This window comes from Salvelinus sp. IW2-2015, linkage group LG8 (genome assembly GCF_002910315.2).
Source record: "Salvelinus sp. IW2-2015 linkage group LG8, ASM291031v2, whole genome shotgun sequence".
In the NCBI taxonomy this organism is placed as follows: domain Eukaryota; kingdom Metazoa; phylum Chordata; class Actinopteri; order Salmoniformes; family Salmonidae; genus Salvelinus; species Salvelinus sp. IW2-2015.
Window position 1 is genome coordinate 4,853,841 of NC_036848.1, and position 16,132 is coordinate 4,869,972.

A 16,132-nucleotide genomic window follows, 5' to 3' on the forward strand; every position below is an offset into this window, starting at 1 on the left:
AGCAGTATTAGAGGTACAGTAGTAGTAGTAGTAGAGGTACAGCAGTAGTAGTAGTAGAGGTACAGCAGTATTAGAGGTACAGCAGTAGTAGTAGTAGAGGTACAGCAGTAATAGAGGTACAGTAGTAGTAGTAGTAGTAGAGGTACAGTAGTATTAGTAGTAGTAGAGGTACAGTAGTAGTAGTATAGCAACATCAGTAGAAATACAGCAGAAGTAGTGCCCCACCTTGCGCTGAAACTACTCTCAGGAAAGGCTGAAACTACTCTCAGGAAAGGCTGAAACTACTCTCAGAAGGCTGAAAACTACTCTCAGAAAGGCTGAAACTTACTCTACCCCTGAAAGGCTGAAAACTATTCTTCAGGAAAGAAGGCCTGAACTACTCCAGGGAAAAGGTGAAAACTACTCTCAGGAAAGGCTGCAAACTACCTCTTCAGGGAAAGGCTGAAACTACTCTCAGGAAAGGCTGAAATAACTTACTCTCAGGAAAGGCTGAAACCTATTCTCAGGGAAAGGGGCTAAACTCATATTCAGGACAGGCTTGAAACTACTCTCAGAAAAGGCCTTGAAACGTATCTCTTCAGGAAAGCCTGAAACATTCTTCAGGAAAGGCTGAAACTACTCTCAGGAAAGCTGAAATACTCTCAGGAAAGCTGAAACTACTCTCAAGGAAGGCTGAAACTATCTCTCAGGGAAAGGCTGAACTACTTCTCAGGAAAGGCTAGAAACTACTTAGGATAGGCTGAAACTAATACTTCAGGAAAGGCACTGAAACATCTCTCAGAAGCGCTGAAACTATTCTCGAGAAAGGCTGAAACTACTCTCAGGAAACAGCGCTTGAAACTACTTCTCAGGAAAGGCTGAAACTACTCTCAGGAAAGGCTGAAACTACTCTCAGGAAAGGCTGAAACTACTCTCAGGAAAGGCTGAAACTACTCTCAGGAAAGGCTGAAAGTTTACTGAAAGTCTATTTTACTACCCAGAACAGTCACCATTGTTTGTTTTCTTTTTCATAGTGTTTCATTGTCATGTCATTGATTCATAGCAGTAGGTTAACGGGCAAGTCAGTTGTTGAGGCAACAGCCATTGTCAACTGCCATGTTTGCTTTTGAGAGTATTGCATTATATCATTTGATAATGTGTATAGTCTATATGTCTTAGCTAGAGACAGTATTAGTCTTAGCTCAGCATTTAGGACCTCTGCTTTGGTTCAAAAGGCTCTGACAGAGACCTTTATGTGGACATGTTTACTAGAGTATCATGTTACATACTGAACAAAAATATAAACACAACATGTAAAGTATTGGTCCCGTGTTTCATGAGGTAAAATAAAAGATCGCAGGCATTTTCCATGTGCAAAAAGGCATTTTCCATGGCATTTTCCATGTGCAAAAATGGCTCCCAAGTGGCTGTGCCTATGGCTGCGCCCCTACCCAGTGACGCGAAATCCATAGATTATGGCCTAATTTATTTATTTACGAACTGAAATTTTTGCATGTTGTGTTTTATATTTTTGTTCAACATATATCCAGTTTCACCCACATTTTTTTCTGACGAGGTAAAGTAGCTTAAAGTAGCTTTCCCCCTTACTGACGAGGTAAAGTATCTTTTGTCTGCCAGTGAATGTTACAGTATTTGAGTATTTGAGATAACATCACYAATAAGGACTTAAAGACTGTAAGGTAGGATTTGTTTCTTTGAATTGTCAGTAAGGGGGAAAGTACTAGATAGGTACTGTACATTGTTGATTTGCCATATACAATATCTGTACTACATAGGCAGTGTGATGAATATCACTCCTGATGATACAGCGCCGTCTGTTTTCKGTCTATAGAACAAGTTTGCTATGTATCTCATACCTTGCAAAGTAGCTATTTTACTATAAGAGTAAGTTACACACTCATCTCAAATAATACAACTTTACGTGGTCATTAAATTAATTATATGATGAATATATTGGAGGAAGGCASAGTAGAAGTTATGGCAGAAGGTAGGTAGCTAGGATATCGTATAATCAACCATAGAGCTTCCTGGACCTGAGACAGATCGTCATGGGAGGTCTTGGCCCGTCCAATGACGTGTTTGCCTGTGCGGTAGCTGTCGCTTAGAACAGTATTTATGTTTACCAGTCACCAGTCTGTCACAGTGACACTCCYTTCCTGGCAACCGGCATCAGGTCTACTTTTAAAGAGGGTTTAAAAAAATGTGCGGGGCTCTGTTGGGCAGAGAGAGAAAGAGGCTACTAAAGAACTATTACCAGGCTTCTGCCTCAGTAGCAGGGAGAATGATAATCTTCTCCAGCCAGGTGTACAAGGAGTTCCCTGCCTTGTTCGACATTGAAAATCTCGTAAGTGAATCATCGCTGTAGGTTTTTGACAGGGAAACATACCCTTTTCATAGTGACAGAAACCAAGGAAAAATGTTAAAGGTTGACGTTGGAAGGTATTTAATTCAGTATTTCATGGATGTATCCAAAGCATTGTGTTCTCAGACAGAGGCTGCTGTGAGAGGGTGCTGGGTATAGGAGGTTTCTGGAGGTTTCTGGAGGAGCTCTGTTTGTTTACAGTCTGTCTGTTCACTTGGCACTCAAGCTGCTCTCTGCTCGCTTTCAGAGTTCACTCCAACAGGCCTCTGCAGACAGGAACACAGACAGGCCGTCAAGGTAAGTCAGATCCCTCCCTCTCTATTAAACAACCATTGATTCTCAAGAGTCTATAGCAAATTACGTTGACACATCTTAAACAAAATGTCCCAGACTCTTTGCTTTATGTGGAGTTTGTCAGGCAACACCTTACTCAGTGTACTGTATATATGGAGCGCTGTGCTCTGAGTGGGACAGCTGGAATAGCCGTGCCCTTGAGTGCTGTCAACTCAGCCATGAATCTCAGCCCCCCACCCACCTCTTCCACTGTGACCCYCTAGGGTAAATCTATACTTGTCATCACTCCTCACAGCTCTGTCTTCCAAGTGGGCGTACTGTACATTATAGCCTACTGTAACGGTATGGATACAGTCAGTAGACAACTGTTATCTGAAGAAGAGTTGTTGATGAGGCTCACATTCACAGCCTCGTACTGGAGAATTATGTTTCATCCCATGAGGAGGATTGGTTTGTGTGTGGACTACTAGTCATTTTAAAGACCCATTAGGAGGCATGCAAAATAACACTAAACCAAAGTTGATGATGTATGAAAATAAATACAAATGTAAGCAATTTACTTCTGGTCTATTTTGGTTACACTACCGTTCAAAAGTTTGGGGTCACTTAGAAATMTCCTTGTTCTTGGAAGAAAAGCWAATTTTTTGTCCATTTAAAATAACATACAATTGACCAGAAATACAGTGTGGACATTGTTAATGTTGTAAATAACTATTGTAGCTGGAAACGGCTGATGTTTTATGGAATATCTACATAGGCGTACAGAGGCCCATTATCAGCAACCATCACTCCTGTGTTCCAATGGCATGTTGTGTTAGCTAATGCAAGTTTATCATTTAAAAAGGTTAATTGATCATTAGAAAACCCTTTTGCAATTATGTTAGCAAAGAAAACTGTTGTCCTGATTTAAAGAAGCAATAAAACTGGTCTTCTTTAGACTAGTTGAGTATCTGGAGCATCAGCATTTGTGGTTTCGATTACAGGCTCAAAATGGCCAGAAACAAATAACTTTCTTCTGAATCTCGTCAGTCTATTCTTGTTTTGAGAAATGAAGGCTATTCCATGCGAGAAATTGCCAAGAAACTGAAGATCTGGTACAACGCTGTGTACTACTCCCTTCACAGAACAGTGCAAACTGGCTCTAACCAGAATAGAAAGAGGAGTGGGAGGCCCCAGTGCACAACTGAGCAAGAGGACAAGTACATTAGAGTATCTAGTTTGAGAAACAGACGCCTCACAATTCCTCAACTGGCAGCTTCATTAAATAGTACCCACAAAACACCAGTCTCAACGTCAACAGTGAAGAGGCGACTCCGGGATGCTGGCCTTCTAGGCAGAGTTGCAAAGAAAAAGACATATCTCAGACTGGCCAATAAAAATGTAAGATTAAGATGGGCAAAAGAACACAGACACTAGACAGAGGAACTCTGCCTAGAAGGCCAGCATCCCGGAATCGCCTCTTCACGGTATAAATTCCATAACAAATCTGCCGTTTCTAGCTAAAATACTAATTTACAACATTAATAATGTCTACACTGTATTCTGATCAATTTTTWGTTTTTTTAATGGACAAAAAAATMTGCTTTTCTTTCAAAATCAAGGAKATTTCTGTGACCCCAAACTTTTGAATGGTAGTWTAGCGTGTGTTAATGTGTGGCAAACTCAGGACTTAACCTATCTATCAGTGTCCACAGCTCAACCAGTGACTACAGGAAGAGGAGGAAGTCTGAGGTAGCAGCCCAGCAGCCCAGACCAGCCAGCACCCTGACCACAAGCCAGAGTACATCCAGCAGCCTGTCAGGGCCCAATAGCACCACCAGCCACAACCCAGGCTCCTGGCCTGTAAAATCTCCCCGTAGCAGCAGTTACAGCAGCGGCCTCAACTCCTCAGGACGGCCCTCTGAACCCCCACGTAGCAGCAGTTACAGCAGCGGCCTACGCAAGCCTGTGGCAAGCTCCTCCCCTGCCTCCCCCTCCAGAGCCAAAGGTAGGGCCCACCTCTGAATCTCACTGGTTTGGTAGAACTGAGAGAAGACAGATACTGAAACAGACAGCATCAACAGTTGCTTAGACTTATTTATTTCAATTTAAAAAGCAGTGTAACGTTTGTCTTGGAATGAGAAGTTTTAAAGTGTAGTGCATGCTTTGTGCATTAATCTATGAGTGCTATAGAATACTTTATTTCCTCTGTGTACTATTTCCTCTCTGTGGCTAACAACGGTCTGCCACTCAGCTATGTATAAACATTATATTCTTAATAGCTTTTTTTTATTGTGTGTCTCTCTAACCCCCCTCTGTCCTCAGCTCTTCCTGGCTGATTTCCACGTGAACCTTTTAATGTCTTCTCATGTCTCTTTCTTACCATGCTGCTCTTGGTGGATATACCTTAAGGTGGGGATATTAGCAACACATACTCAGCCCATTTCAGTTGTCCAGGTACCTCTCCAGGTCCCAACCACAATACCTCACATGACTCAGTGTTTCCTTGTCTTAATGATGAGGCTGTTGACTGTGTTGAGCCTCCTGAGGGCTCTGATGAGAGCCCTGATGTGTGTCTGAAGAACGGCTGGCAGGCTCATGTCCAGAGCCAGAATGCCGAGGCCTGGAGCTCTGTCGAGGAAAAGCCAGCCTCTCCCAAACTCAAGTCCTGGAGCTGTGACGACCTCCTGGCAGAAGATAGAGGATGTCCGGGAGGTTCTGTAGGTTCACAGGTTCGCTCCGAGAGTGTAGACTTCCTGTCACGTGAGCAGCAGGGCAAAGATCACAGTGTCTGTGACAGCCCCCGGAGAGAGCGGACCCAGCACCACTCGGCCCACGATGCACCAGGCTTCCTCAAGCTGTACAAGAAGATGCACCATATCAACAGGCAGGATCTGATAGGCTCCCAAAGCTCCCAGGTCATCTGCTCTGTGAAAGCCCGGATCCTGGAGTACGAGAGCGAGCTGCACAAGGACCGGCTGGCCGGCTGGAGGGGCTACAGCGAAGAGGTGCCCCAGGACATGGTGCACAACAGGATCTCTGAGTTCGAGAGCCTCATCCAGAAGTCTAAGTCCATGCCCAACCTAGGTGAGGGTGAGGCTACCCCGGGGGGCCCGTCCGGGAGGGGCAGCAGCCCCCAGCGATGCTTCTCCATCGAGTCCCTGCTAGACGAGGACCCCCCTGCCAGGAACCCCCCTGAGGGCCAGCCTCACTACCCCAGGATCAACGCCCCCACTACCAACAACTGTGTGCCCATCCACATCCAGATCACTGGAGACCACCACCACGTCTACCCCCAGAGACCAGCATCCCAGCAGGAAGTCTACTCAGACAGTGATCACGACGCCATCAGGTCCAACCTTAGTGACTTCATCCAGATAGAGGGATCTTCCTTCTGTAGTGAGAGTGACTACGACCGCTGCTCTCGGACGTCGTCTGAGAGCCCCTACGGCTCAGGCCAGTATCACCACCACCACCGTCATCATAACCTTAACCAGCAGAAGCACCTGGTCAGCAACTGTAAGAGCCGATGCCCTGCCTCTTACACACGCTTCAGCACCATGCTCAAACACGAGAGGGCCAAGCAGCTGACAGCCGAGGACCCAGAGTCAGCCCAGTCCAAGCTGGCCTTCCTTGTGAGTCCGGTACCGTTCAGGAGGAAGAGGGGCTCCRCTCCCCACAGCCACAGACAGGCCGTCTCCACTCGCAGAAGGTCCCCTCCCCGCTATAAGAGCTCCATGTATGAGGCTCTGGACGAAGCCCTGAGGGACATCTATGAACACATCCGGGCCGAGAGGAGGAGGGGCAGCCTGCCCGACAACAGAATCCTCCACAGGCTCCTAGACGAGCTGCTGCCAGACATCCCAGAGAGGAGCTCCTCCCTCAGGGCACTGTGCAGACGCAGCCCCAGCCCGGGACCCAGCCCCGTCCCTGGGCCCCAGAGCCTGGAGCAGGAGCAGCCATACCCCTCTCAGCCTGACGGCATGCCCAGCCCAACCTGCTACCAGCCTGAGTACAGCCGCCCTTCACACAGTGCCTCCTATCACCTCACAGACCCCAACAACAACAGCCATGTCTGTGAAGACGACTACTACCAAGGTGGATGGTTCTCATAAACACACCCACCAGTCCCCTCCCATCTCCCCCGACCCACCTCTTTCTCACCTTATGGGTCGTCGTGGAGTGTTGTAGTTTGAGTTCTTTCCATTTCCCTTCCTGTCCCCTGCACCACTACCATTCTCCAGCCATCTTCTGAGCATTGTTCTTGAGTAGTGACCTGTGAGTGGTTCCATCTTCTGGAATGTCTGAGAAGCATGATTCCCTCCAGCAAGTCACCCGCCCCCCTAACTCTGTTGTATTGATCAGGTCACTCCCTAACTCTGTTGCTATTGATCAAGTCACCCCCTAACTCTGTGTATTGATTTCAAGTCACCCCCCTAACTCTGTTGTATTGATCAGGTCACCCCCCCCCCCCCCCCCTAACCTGTTGTATTGATCAAGTCACCCCCTAACCCTGTTGTATTGATCAGGTCCCCCCCTAACTCTGTTGTATTGATCAGGTCACCCTCCTAACTCTGTTGTATTGATCAAGTCACAACCCCCCTAACTCTGTTGTATTGATCAAGTCACCCCCTTATGATCAGGTCACCCCCCTAACTCTGTTGTATTGATCAAGTCACCCCCTAACTCTTGTATTATTCATCAAGTTACCCCCCTAACTCTGTGTATTCATCAAGTCCCCCCCCTAACTCTGTTATATTCATCAAGTCACTCCCCCCTAACTCTGTTGTATTCATCAAAGTCACCCACCCCTAACTCTGTTGTATTCATCAAGTCACCCCCTACTCTGTTGTATTCATCCAAGTCACCCCCTAACTCTGTTGTATTCATCAAGTCACCCCCCTACTCTGGTGTAGTTGATCAGGTCACCCCCCCTAACTCTGTGTATTCATCAAGTCACCCCCCTCTCATCACCCCCTAACTCTGTTTGTATAGTCCTACTCATTCAAGTCACCCCCTAACTCTGTTGTATTCATCAAGTCACCCCCCTAACTCTGTTGTATTCATCAGCCACCCTATCTGATCTCAACCTAACTCTGTTGTATTCATCAAGTCACCCCCCCTAACCCTGTTGTATTCATCAAGTCACCCCCCCTAACCCTGTTGTATTCATTCTTGCAGGTTATTCATATTTACTCATATGATGTTGGTTATTTTTTCTCCCCAACATTAGTCTATGTTTATATTTATTTGTATGTATTTGTGTTATGATTGGAAGTTAGCCTCTTCACTCCGTGAGACGTGTTCACATTGGTCTGGTCTCCCATCGCTGTGGGCGACACCCCCATACACCAAAAAACATATTTACCAGCCCTCTGGTTGACCTATTTCTGATAAACCTTTCCCGTCACCGAAGGCTAATCTCGAATCTGGAATGCCTTACCAGTCGGTACAGGCGATACAATGTGTGAAAAMAAATGTTTATAAGGCATTCGTGTGCTTGAGTCTTTGTCCACAGCTCAGTCAACATGAAGRTCACCACAGGACCTGTGTCTCCCCGCTACTCTATAGAGATGCAGCCGTGTGTGTGTGTCTTGTCTAAAAGCTTCTGTTAATAGACATAGCAGGGGGCATATGACTGGAGAGCAGCTGAGGTTGGCAGTCTAAAAAGGGTTCTGTGGGATGTTGGAATGGGGAGAGACAGAGACAGATACTCCTCCTATAAATGTGTTTTTCCTCAGATGAGAAATGGGTATGTCAATCTGTGTCTGCTTCATAGCAAGTAGTAGGATTATTTATGTCTGTATCCTGTCTGTGGTCTTGGCACAGCACATAGTGTATATTTTCCTACTAGTMGGAGAAATATCTAGTAGCTGTTGGGCTGATGATTGAAACTCCAGTTGCAGGACTATTGACCAGAGTATGCAGGCCCCCTTTTACTTGACATACTATCCCAAGCAAAGAGAGGTTTTCTGGCAGCAGTCCCCACTAAGACCACATCAGCACCCAGTGCTGACCTGCAGTATAAATACTAGTGGGTGGCAGGTGGCCTAGCAGTTAAGAGATTTGGGCCAGTAACTGAAAGGTTGCTGGTTCGAATCCCTGAGCCGAATAGGTGAAAAATCTGRTGATGTGCCCTTGAGCAAGGCACTTAATCCCAATTGCTCCTTTGGACTGAGTGTACAAAACAGGAACACCTTCCTAATGTTGAGTTGCACCTCCCCCTTTTGCCCTCAGAACAGCCTCAATTTGTCGGGGCARGGACTCTACAAGGTGTCGAAAGCGTTCCACGGGGATGCTGGCCCATGTTGACTTCAATGCTTCCCACAGTTGTGTCAAGTTGGCTGAATGTCCTTTGGGAGGTTGACCATTCTTGWTACACACGGGACTGTTGAGCGTGAAAAACCCAGCAACGTTGCAGTTCTTGACACAAACCGGTCCGCCTGGCACCTACTACCATACCCCATTCAAAGGCACTTAAATATTTTGTCTTGCCCGTTCACCCTCTGAATGGCACACATACACAATCATAGCTTTCACCTGGATTCACCTGGTCAGTCTATGTCATGGAAAGAGCATGTGTTCCTAATGTTTTGTCACTCGGTGTAAGTCGCTCTGGATAAGAGCGTCTACTAAATCACTAAAATGTCAATTTCCATCCAGGGTGTTTGTTTCTGCTGGATATAAATGTTGTTGTTTGGAGTCATTGAGAGAGACAGGCTCGCTACGGAAAATATAACTGGATACAGTTGTATGGCACCCTATTTCATACATATGGTCTACGTGCCTTAAAGCGAGCTGTAGGGAATCCAGGACAGTACAGGGCTCTATACCTTTCTAAAGTGGGGAGTGGTGAAGTTGAGTCTGTTTCCCATACCATACACTAAGTTAGATAAGTGTTTAGATTTGTTCTGTAGTTTTATTTTGATTCATCACATTATTTAGCTAAAAGACCTCTTTTTGTTCCTCTCATACCTTTGCCATCGACTCCTCCCTTGCATGTTAAGTGTCTGTAGGGACTGTTCCTCTCTGTTCCTCACTGTGGCCTTCTCTCCCTCTCTCACAGACCAGGAACCCGCCAGYGGCCACTCTTACGCTGATGGGGGCCGCCACACCCCCCAGATCAGGATGCCAACCCCTGAAGTCAGAGAGGTAAACAATTATATTTGGCCTCCGATTTACATTTTACACTTGTACTGAACACTGATAGAGGGATGCCATGATTGATTGTTTCTTTCCATGCCCTCAACGGAAACAGCCAGCCAGAGCTGTATATGACTTCAAGGCACAGACAGTGAAGTAAGTACAGATCAAACCCAACGTTTGCTAGTATTTCAGATGAAGACAACAATGACACATCCCTTAGCCATGACGCTAATGGTCCATGTGTTGTGCAGGGAGCTGACATTCAGGAAGGGGGAGACGGTGTACATCATCAGGCAGATTGACAACAACTGGTATGAAGGAGAGCACCGTGGACTGCTGGGGATCTTCCCCATCTCCTATGTGGAGGTTAGTGTCTGCTCTCTAATCTCCTCTTTCATCTCTCTTCTCTATCATCTCTCCTCCATTCCTCTCATTCTCATTCTCGCATCTCTCCTCTCATCTCTCCTCTCTCCTCTCCTCTTTTTCTCTCTCCTCTTCTGGCTGTCTCAATGTGGGTTTTCAATGCACAGTATTGAATCATTTGAGTTCATATTTGTCCCCTATCCTGAACCCACAGCCTATCTCTCTCTCTTTATTCTTTAGAAAATCCCTGTCTCTAAGAGGCAGCAGCCAGCCAGACCTCCCCCGCCAGCCCAGGTCAGAGAGATTGGTGAAGCAGTGGCTCGCTACAACTTTAATGCTGACACCAACGTGGAGCTCTCACTGAGAAAGGCAAGAGCCTCTCCGCTGTCACCGCACAACTTTGACTCTCAAATAGTCTGACTGTATATAGTTCTCATCCCCTCAGTGTCTACAATTAAACTGACTTTTACCTGTGTGTGTGTGTGTGTGTGTGTGTGTGTGTGTGTCTGACAGGGTGAGAGGGTGATTCTGCTGAGCCAGGTGGACCAGAACTGGTATGAAGGGAAGATCCCAGGGAGCAACAAGCAGGGCATCTTCCCTGTGTCCTACGTAGATGTAGTGGTCAAGAAGTCCCCCACTGCCAAGAACCCCGCCCACCACTACCTAGAACCCTCTTCTTTACCCCAGAGCCTATCCGCTGACAGGATTCACCCTGTGGGTTCGGCCAAGGTACGATGACCCCACCGGACCCCACATAACCTGACCCAAATGGCACCCTATTCTGTATATAGTGCACTACTTTTGACCAGAGCGCTATAGGCCGTGGTCCAAAGTAGTGCACCGTATAGGGAATGAGGTGCCATTTAGAAGGCACACAAAATATCCACTTGGCAATTACAATCGACTGTCAGACTACCGGTCTATATGGCTCGTGAATATACTGCATGTGTCTTTTAGTAAGTGATCGTTTTTGAAGAGAGGCGTACTGTAGCAGAGTACTTTGTCTCAGTTAGAACATTCTAGAACTAGGGGTGGTCTTCTCAGCTGTCTTGTTATGCATATATTAGCATTAGGGAGCTGTTGTCCTAGTGTGACAATAGGACACGCTTCTAACACCAGCCACCAATCCATCAGGTTTCTAACACCAGCCACCAATCCATCAATCAGGTTTTTTACACCAGCCACCAATCCATCAGGTTTCTTACACCAGCCACCAATCCATCAGGTTTCTAACACCAGCCACCAATCCATCAGGTTTCTAACACCAGCCACCAATCCATCAGGTTTCTTTACACGCAGTCACCAATCCATCAGGTTTCTTACACCAGCACCAATATCAATCAGGTTTCTTACACCAGCCACCAATCATCAATCAGGTTTCTTACACCAGCCACCAATCCATCAGGTTTCTTACACCAGCCACCCATCCAATCAGGTTTCTTACACCACGCCACCAATCCATCAGGTTTCTTACACCAGCCACCAATCCATCAGGTTTCTTACACAGCACCAATCCATCAGGTTTCTTACACCAGCCACCAATCCATCAGGTTTCTTACACCAGCCACCAATCCATCAATCAGGTTTCTTACACCAGCCACCAATCCATCAATCAGGTTTCTTACACCAGCCACCAATCCATCAGGTTTCTTACACCAGCCACCAATCCATCAATCAGGTTCTTAACCCAGCCACCAATCCATCAGGTTTCTTACACCAGCCACCAATCCAATCAGGTTTCTTACACCCAGCCACCAATCATCAGGTTTCTTAACCCAGCACCAATCATCAGGTTTTTACACCAGCCACCATCCATCAGGTTTCTTACACCTGCCACCAATCGGTATAGTTTAGTCTAACTCAATCCTTGATAAACCCACACTGTACACACACAGAGTGTCTATAACTAAAGGGCCATAGGTTGAGCGGAAGAGATTTGTGATGCCGACACTATGACATTCATTGTAGAAGCCTTGTTTTCCATTAGCCTGTTTAATAGAGACCTCTATGGGTGGGAGAGCTCACAGTTTGCTTCTCCAGTAAGACGTGCCAGGCCCAGTTCCACTTCATCCACAGACTTGGCAGCAACAGGGAGGCCATTAGTCCTTGGAAGTCCCAACCACATTGAAGTTGATATTTTAAAATGGTTAAGGTAAAGGTTAAGGTTAGGTAAGGGTTATGGTTAAGGTAAGGATTAGGGTAAGGGTAGGATTTTAAAGTTAGGGTTCAGGGTAAGGACCAGGGTGGGAAATTAACGCCAGCCACCAGCCAAATGCTGGTAGATTTTGGATTGGCTGGTAGAATGTCTATGTATACCAGCCACATTGGCGGGTGGTCACAGAGCATTTGGCTGGTAGAATGTCTATGTATACCAACCACATTGGCGGGTGGTCACAGATCATTTGGCTGGTAGAATGTCTAGTTTACCAGCCACATTGGCGGGTGGTCACAGATTCATTTGGCTGGTAGAATGTCTAGTTTACCAGCACAATTGGCGGTGGTCACAAGATCATATGGCTGGTAGAATGTCTAGTTTACCAGCCACATTGGCGGTGGTCACAGAGCATTTGGCTGGTAGATGTCTAGTTTACCAGCCACAATTGGCGGGTGTCACAGAGCATTTGGCTGGTAGAATGTCTAGTTTACCAGCCACATTGGCGGGGTGGTCACAGATCATTTGGCTGGTAGAATGTCTAGTTTACCAGCCACATTGGCGGGTGGTCACAAATCATTTGGCTGGTAGAATGTCTAGTTTACCAGCCACATTGGCGGGTGGTCACAGATCATTGGCTGGTAGAATGTCTAGTTTACCAGCCACATTGGCGGGTGGTCACGATCATTTGGCTGGTAGAATGTCTAGTTTACCAGCCACATTGGCGGGTGGTCACAGAGCATTTGGCTGGTAGAATGTCTAGTTTACCAGCCACATTGCGGGTGGTCACAGAGCATTTGGCTGGTAGAATGTCTAGTTTACCAGCCACATTGGCGGGTGGTCACAGAGCATTTTGGCTGGTAGAATGTCTAGTTTACCAGCCACATTGGGGGTGGTCACAGAGCATTTGGGAGCATTTTCTTCCTCCAATCCAAAGACCACATGTAAAAAAACGTGTGTGTGTGTGGCAGCTCTGGAGGAGAGAATCTCAACGCTACAGTGGTGAAAGGGGAGTTGGATCAAGGATTTTCTGGGATTGATCTTTCATTATTTATTTTGGGTTAAATTTGGGCATCGACTAGCCGCTGCTGGTAAGGACGTCCCAAGGATCTCGGATACCACTAACCCCCAGGTAAAGCCTCTGTATCTTTAGCACCAGTCTCTTTTTCTGTGTCAGTGACCTCAAATAATCTGACTGGAGCAGAGTCAACATTGGTAAATAGATTTCAGAAACAAACCAGTCCTGTCCTATGCATTCTGACTGGCCATTCCCCTCACTTATGTTCTGCCTATGTTTCTGTACTCTCTCTCTTTCTCTCCCAAGTCATATCCACGCGCCCTCGCTTCAGTCACCATCGCCTTCCTCTCCTTCAGGACACCCCGCTCCTCCTGTTCCCATCCCCCTCCCCAAGTACCCAGAGGGCCCACCTGCAGGCTGTCACCAATGATTGGATAAACCTGACCCTGGGCTATCCCCTTCCTGCACCCCGGCCCCCACTCCACCCCGTACCCTAACAGCAGTCTGTGGCCGACCTGGAGGCCCTCAGCACCCTGGTGTCCCTCCCCTATCCAGCCCCCAGCCATTGCCTGGTTTCCCCTTCCCAGCCCCCACCTTGGGAACCGTAACCTCAACACCACGCAGCCTCACCCCTTCCCTCAGAGAGGGCCACTTTATCCCCATCACCTCCCCCAAGGCTCCCATCTTCCCCTGCTCCCCAGAACCCAGACCCTCCCCACTATCTCTCCTCCCACCTCTGGCGGCACCTCTTTCACCTCATCACCCATCCTTCCCATGTTTGGGAGCCCCAAGTATGGCAGCGTGGTCGACTTGTCTCGATTCAGAACAACACTAGCATCAAGCCCATTATAGACTCACAGCAGGAGAAACCGTTCGACCCCTTCTCAGACACAGTGGCCCTGTCGCCCACCTCACCAAAGGCCTGCAGTCATCGATCTGGTGGTGTACGAGCCCAGTGACTGCCTCTCACAGTGACCACCCATCTCAATGCTCACCCCTGTCTCAAAGCTACCCCTGTCTCACACCGACCCCCATCTCAACTCGAGAACATAGTAGAGCTAAATCAGTTTATCTCAAAAGAGATGAATCAGTTCATGGAGGACTCCACTAAAGACCAGGTAGTGGACCAGGAACAGGAAGAGACCTTTGTGAGGAGCTGGTGTCCATCATTCAGGGGGGCGACCAATCCAAAGGGGAAGAGTTTTACAGACAAGCATCAGACGTGACAGAGGAGCTTCCCAAGCTCTTCATAGAGGAGGAGCCTACTGAGAGCAGGAAGATGACCCCACCTTATAATACCTTTACCTGTGTGTAGAGATGGGGCAGAACAGGACAAGGTAGAGTCCTCCCTGGTGTGATCTGTGTGTCCTAACCTGACACTGCTGTGCAAACATTTTTGCTTCCACTAACCACCTACAATTTGAGGCAACTTTTCCAACTGATTTTTTTTCTGAGAGCCGGATTCTGAGAGAAACGGATTCTTGTTATGCCTGGTTAGCCAGATTGTTATTTCTGGTTCTGGTTTTTTCTCTCAAAAGATAACTCAGATGGGCTGTGTGTGTAGCCCATAACACACTTTTCCTTTTGGTCTCTCTGTCACAGGGTTCCTCTGTACGCCTCACCTCCCTCCCTCCCAGCAGTTCACCATCCCCACTCTTTCCACCTCACCCAAACCTTGGTCTCCCCTCATCTCCCCTCCACTTTCCAGGGGTGCTACACTCTCCCCTCCCTACAAAAACAGTACCCCGCCTGGAGCCTAGGTCCTCCAAGGTCAAGGTAAGACCAGGTGCCTGTGTGACATCATGTCATGACAACTAACTCCTCCCCTTCCCTAATTCTCCTCTCTAACATTGACATACTGTAACGTCCTCGCTAAGTTCTGACTACTCCTTTAACCCTTACTTCACTCTATTCACTGTGGTACTGTTACTGTCATTAGTTTCTAGTTCTGTTTACTTCAACTGTCATCTTTGGTCAGTACTGCTATTGGTTGGTTCATAGATACAGTACTATGTTACAATACTACTGTAACATGCTTAGTCTAGATAAATGATATCACTGTATGTTAGGTAACAGATCTTTAAATAGTTGCAGTTCTATTAAAATGGTTGATACTAAGTAACATGGCTGGCCAGATAGTCCTTGTATACTTGGAATTTTTGTTTTCACTCTGTTATTACCCTTGTTCTCAGGGTCAGTATCCACAAAGCGACTCAGAGTCGTGCTGACCTAGGATCTGTCCATATAATCGTATTCATTATGATCTTAAAGGCAAACCTGATCCTAGATCAGCACTCTTACTCTGAGACCCTTTGTCGTTTACGGACCCAGGTCTCATGCACAGTTCCTCTCTAGCATAGATATTACTCTTACTGTCATTAAAGGTAGCCTCAGCGATATGAAGTAGATGTCGTAAAGTAACCAGCATAGTGGGTCAATTTCGCAACAACTACGAGCGTTTTGGTCCCGTACCTATCACACTCTAACAGCGTGAAGCAAACATGTGCACATTGCGCAGATACTGTGTTTGACTTTGTGGAAGAGCGAAGTCTTGCATCTCGCTCATCTCAATATCTGCAGTGCTGCTCTTGGTAACGTCATTCTCTCTAGCTTTAGAAGCTTTCCTTTCTCAACCCTGGCTAGGGTTGCACATTTTGGGGAATATTCAGTAGGTGGAAACTTTCCGTAGGAATTAACGGGAAATATGGGAATTTAACGGGAATGTATTGGAATTTATGGAAATGTATGCATTATATTAACATTGACCTATGAAATGTAAGATGTATTTTGTTTCCATTGTGAATATATTTACTCATAT

At 46.8% G+C, this 16,132-nt stretch overlaps 1 protein-coding gene and 1 long non-coding RNA gene across 2 annotated transcripts in view; both read left to right on the forward strand.

Moving 5' to 3' along the window:
- The window catches only part of sorbs2b (sorbin and SH3 domain containing 2b), a 70,884-nt gene that overhangs the window by 43,262 nt on the left and 11,490 nt on the right, over nt 1-16,132 (forward strand). Inside the window, exons 13-21 of the mRNA XM_070444633.1 lie at nt 2,610-2,659; nt 4,342-4,643; nt 5,048-6,733; nt 9,702-9,787; nt 9,894-9,934; nt 10,033-10,147; nt 10,385-10,513; nt 10,658-10,873; nt 14,100-14,105. Coding sequence (XP_070300734.1) covers nt 2,610-2,659; nt 4,342-4,643; nt 5,048-6,733; nt 9,702-9,787; nt 9,894-9,934; nt 10,033-10,147; nt 10,385-10,513; nt 10,658-10,873; nt 14,100-14,105 — 2,631 coding nt within the window. The remainder of the gene's footprint in view (nt 1-2,609; nt 2,660-4,341; nt 4,644-5,047; nt 6,734-9,701; nt 9,788-9,893; nt 9,935-10,032; nt 10,148-10,384; nt 10,514-10,657; nt 10,874-14,099; nt 14,106-16,132) is intronic.
- On the forward strand, nt 10,894-11,804 carry LOC139028122 (uncharacterized). The gene is made up of 2 exons (XR_011480287.1): nt 10,894-11,311; nt 11,695-11,804. It is a non-coding gene; the product is annotated as an uncharacterized lncRNA (long non-coding RNA).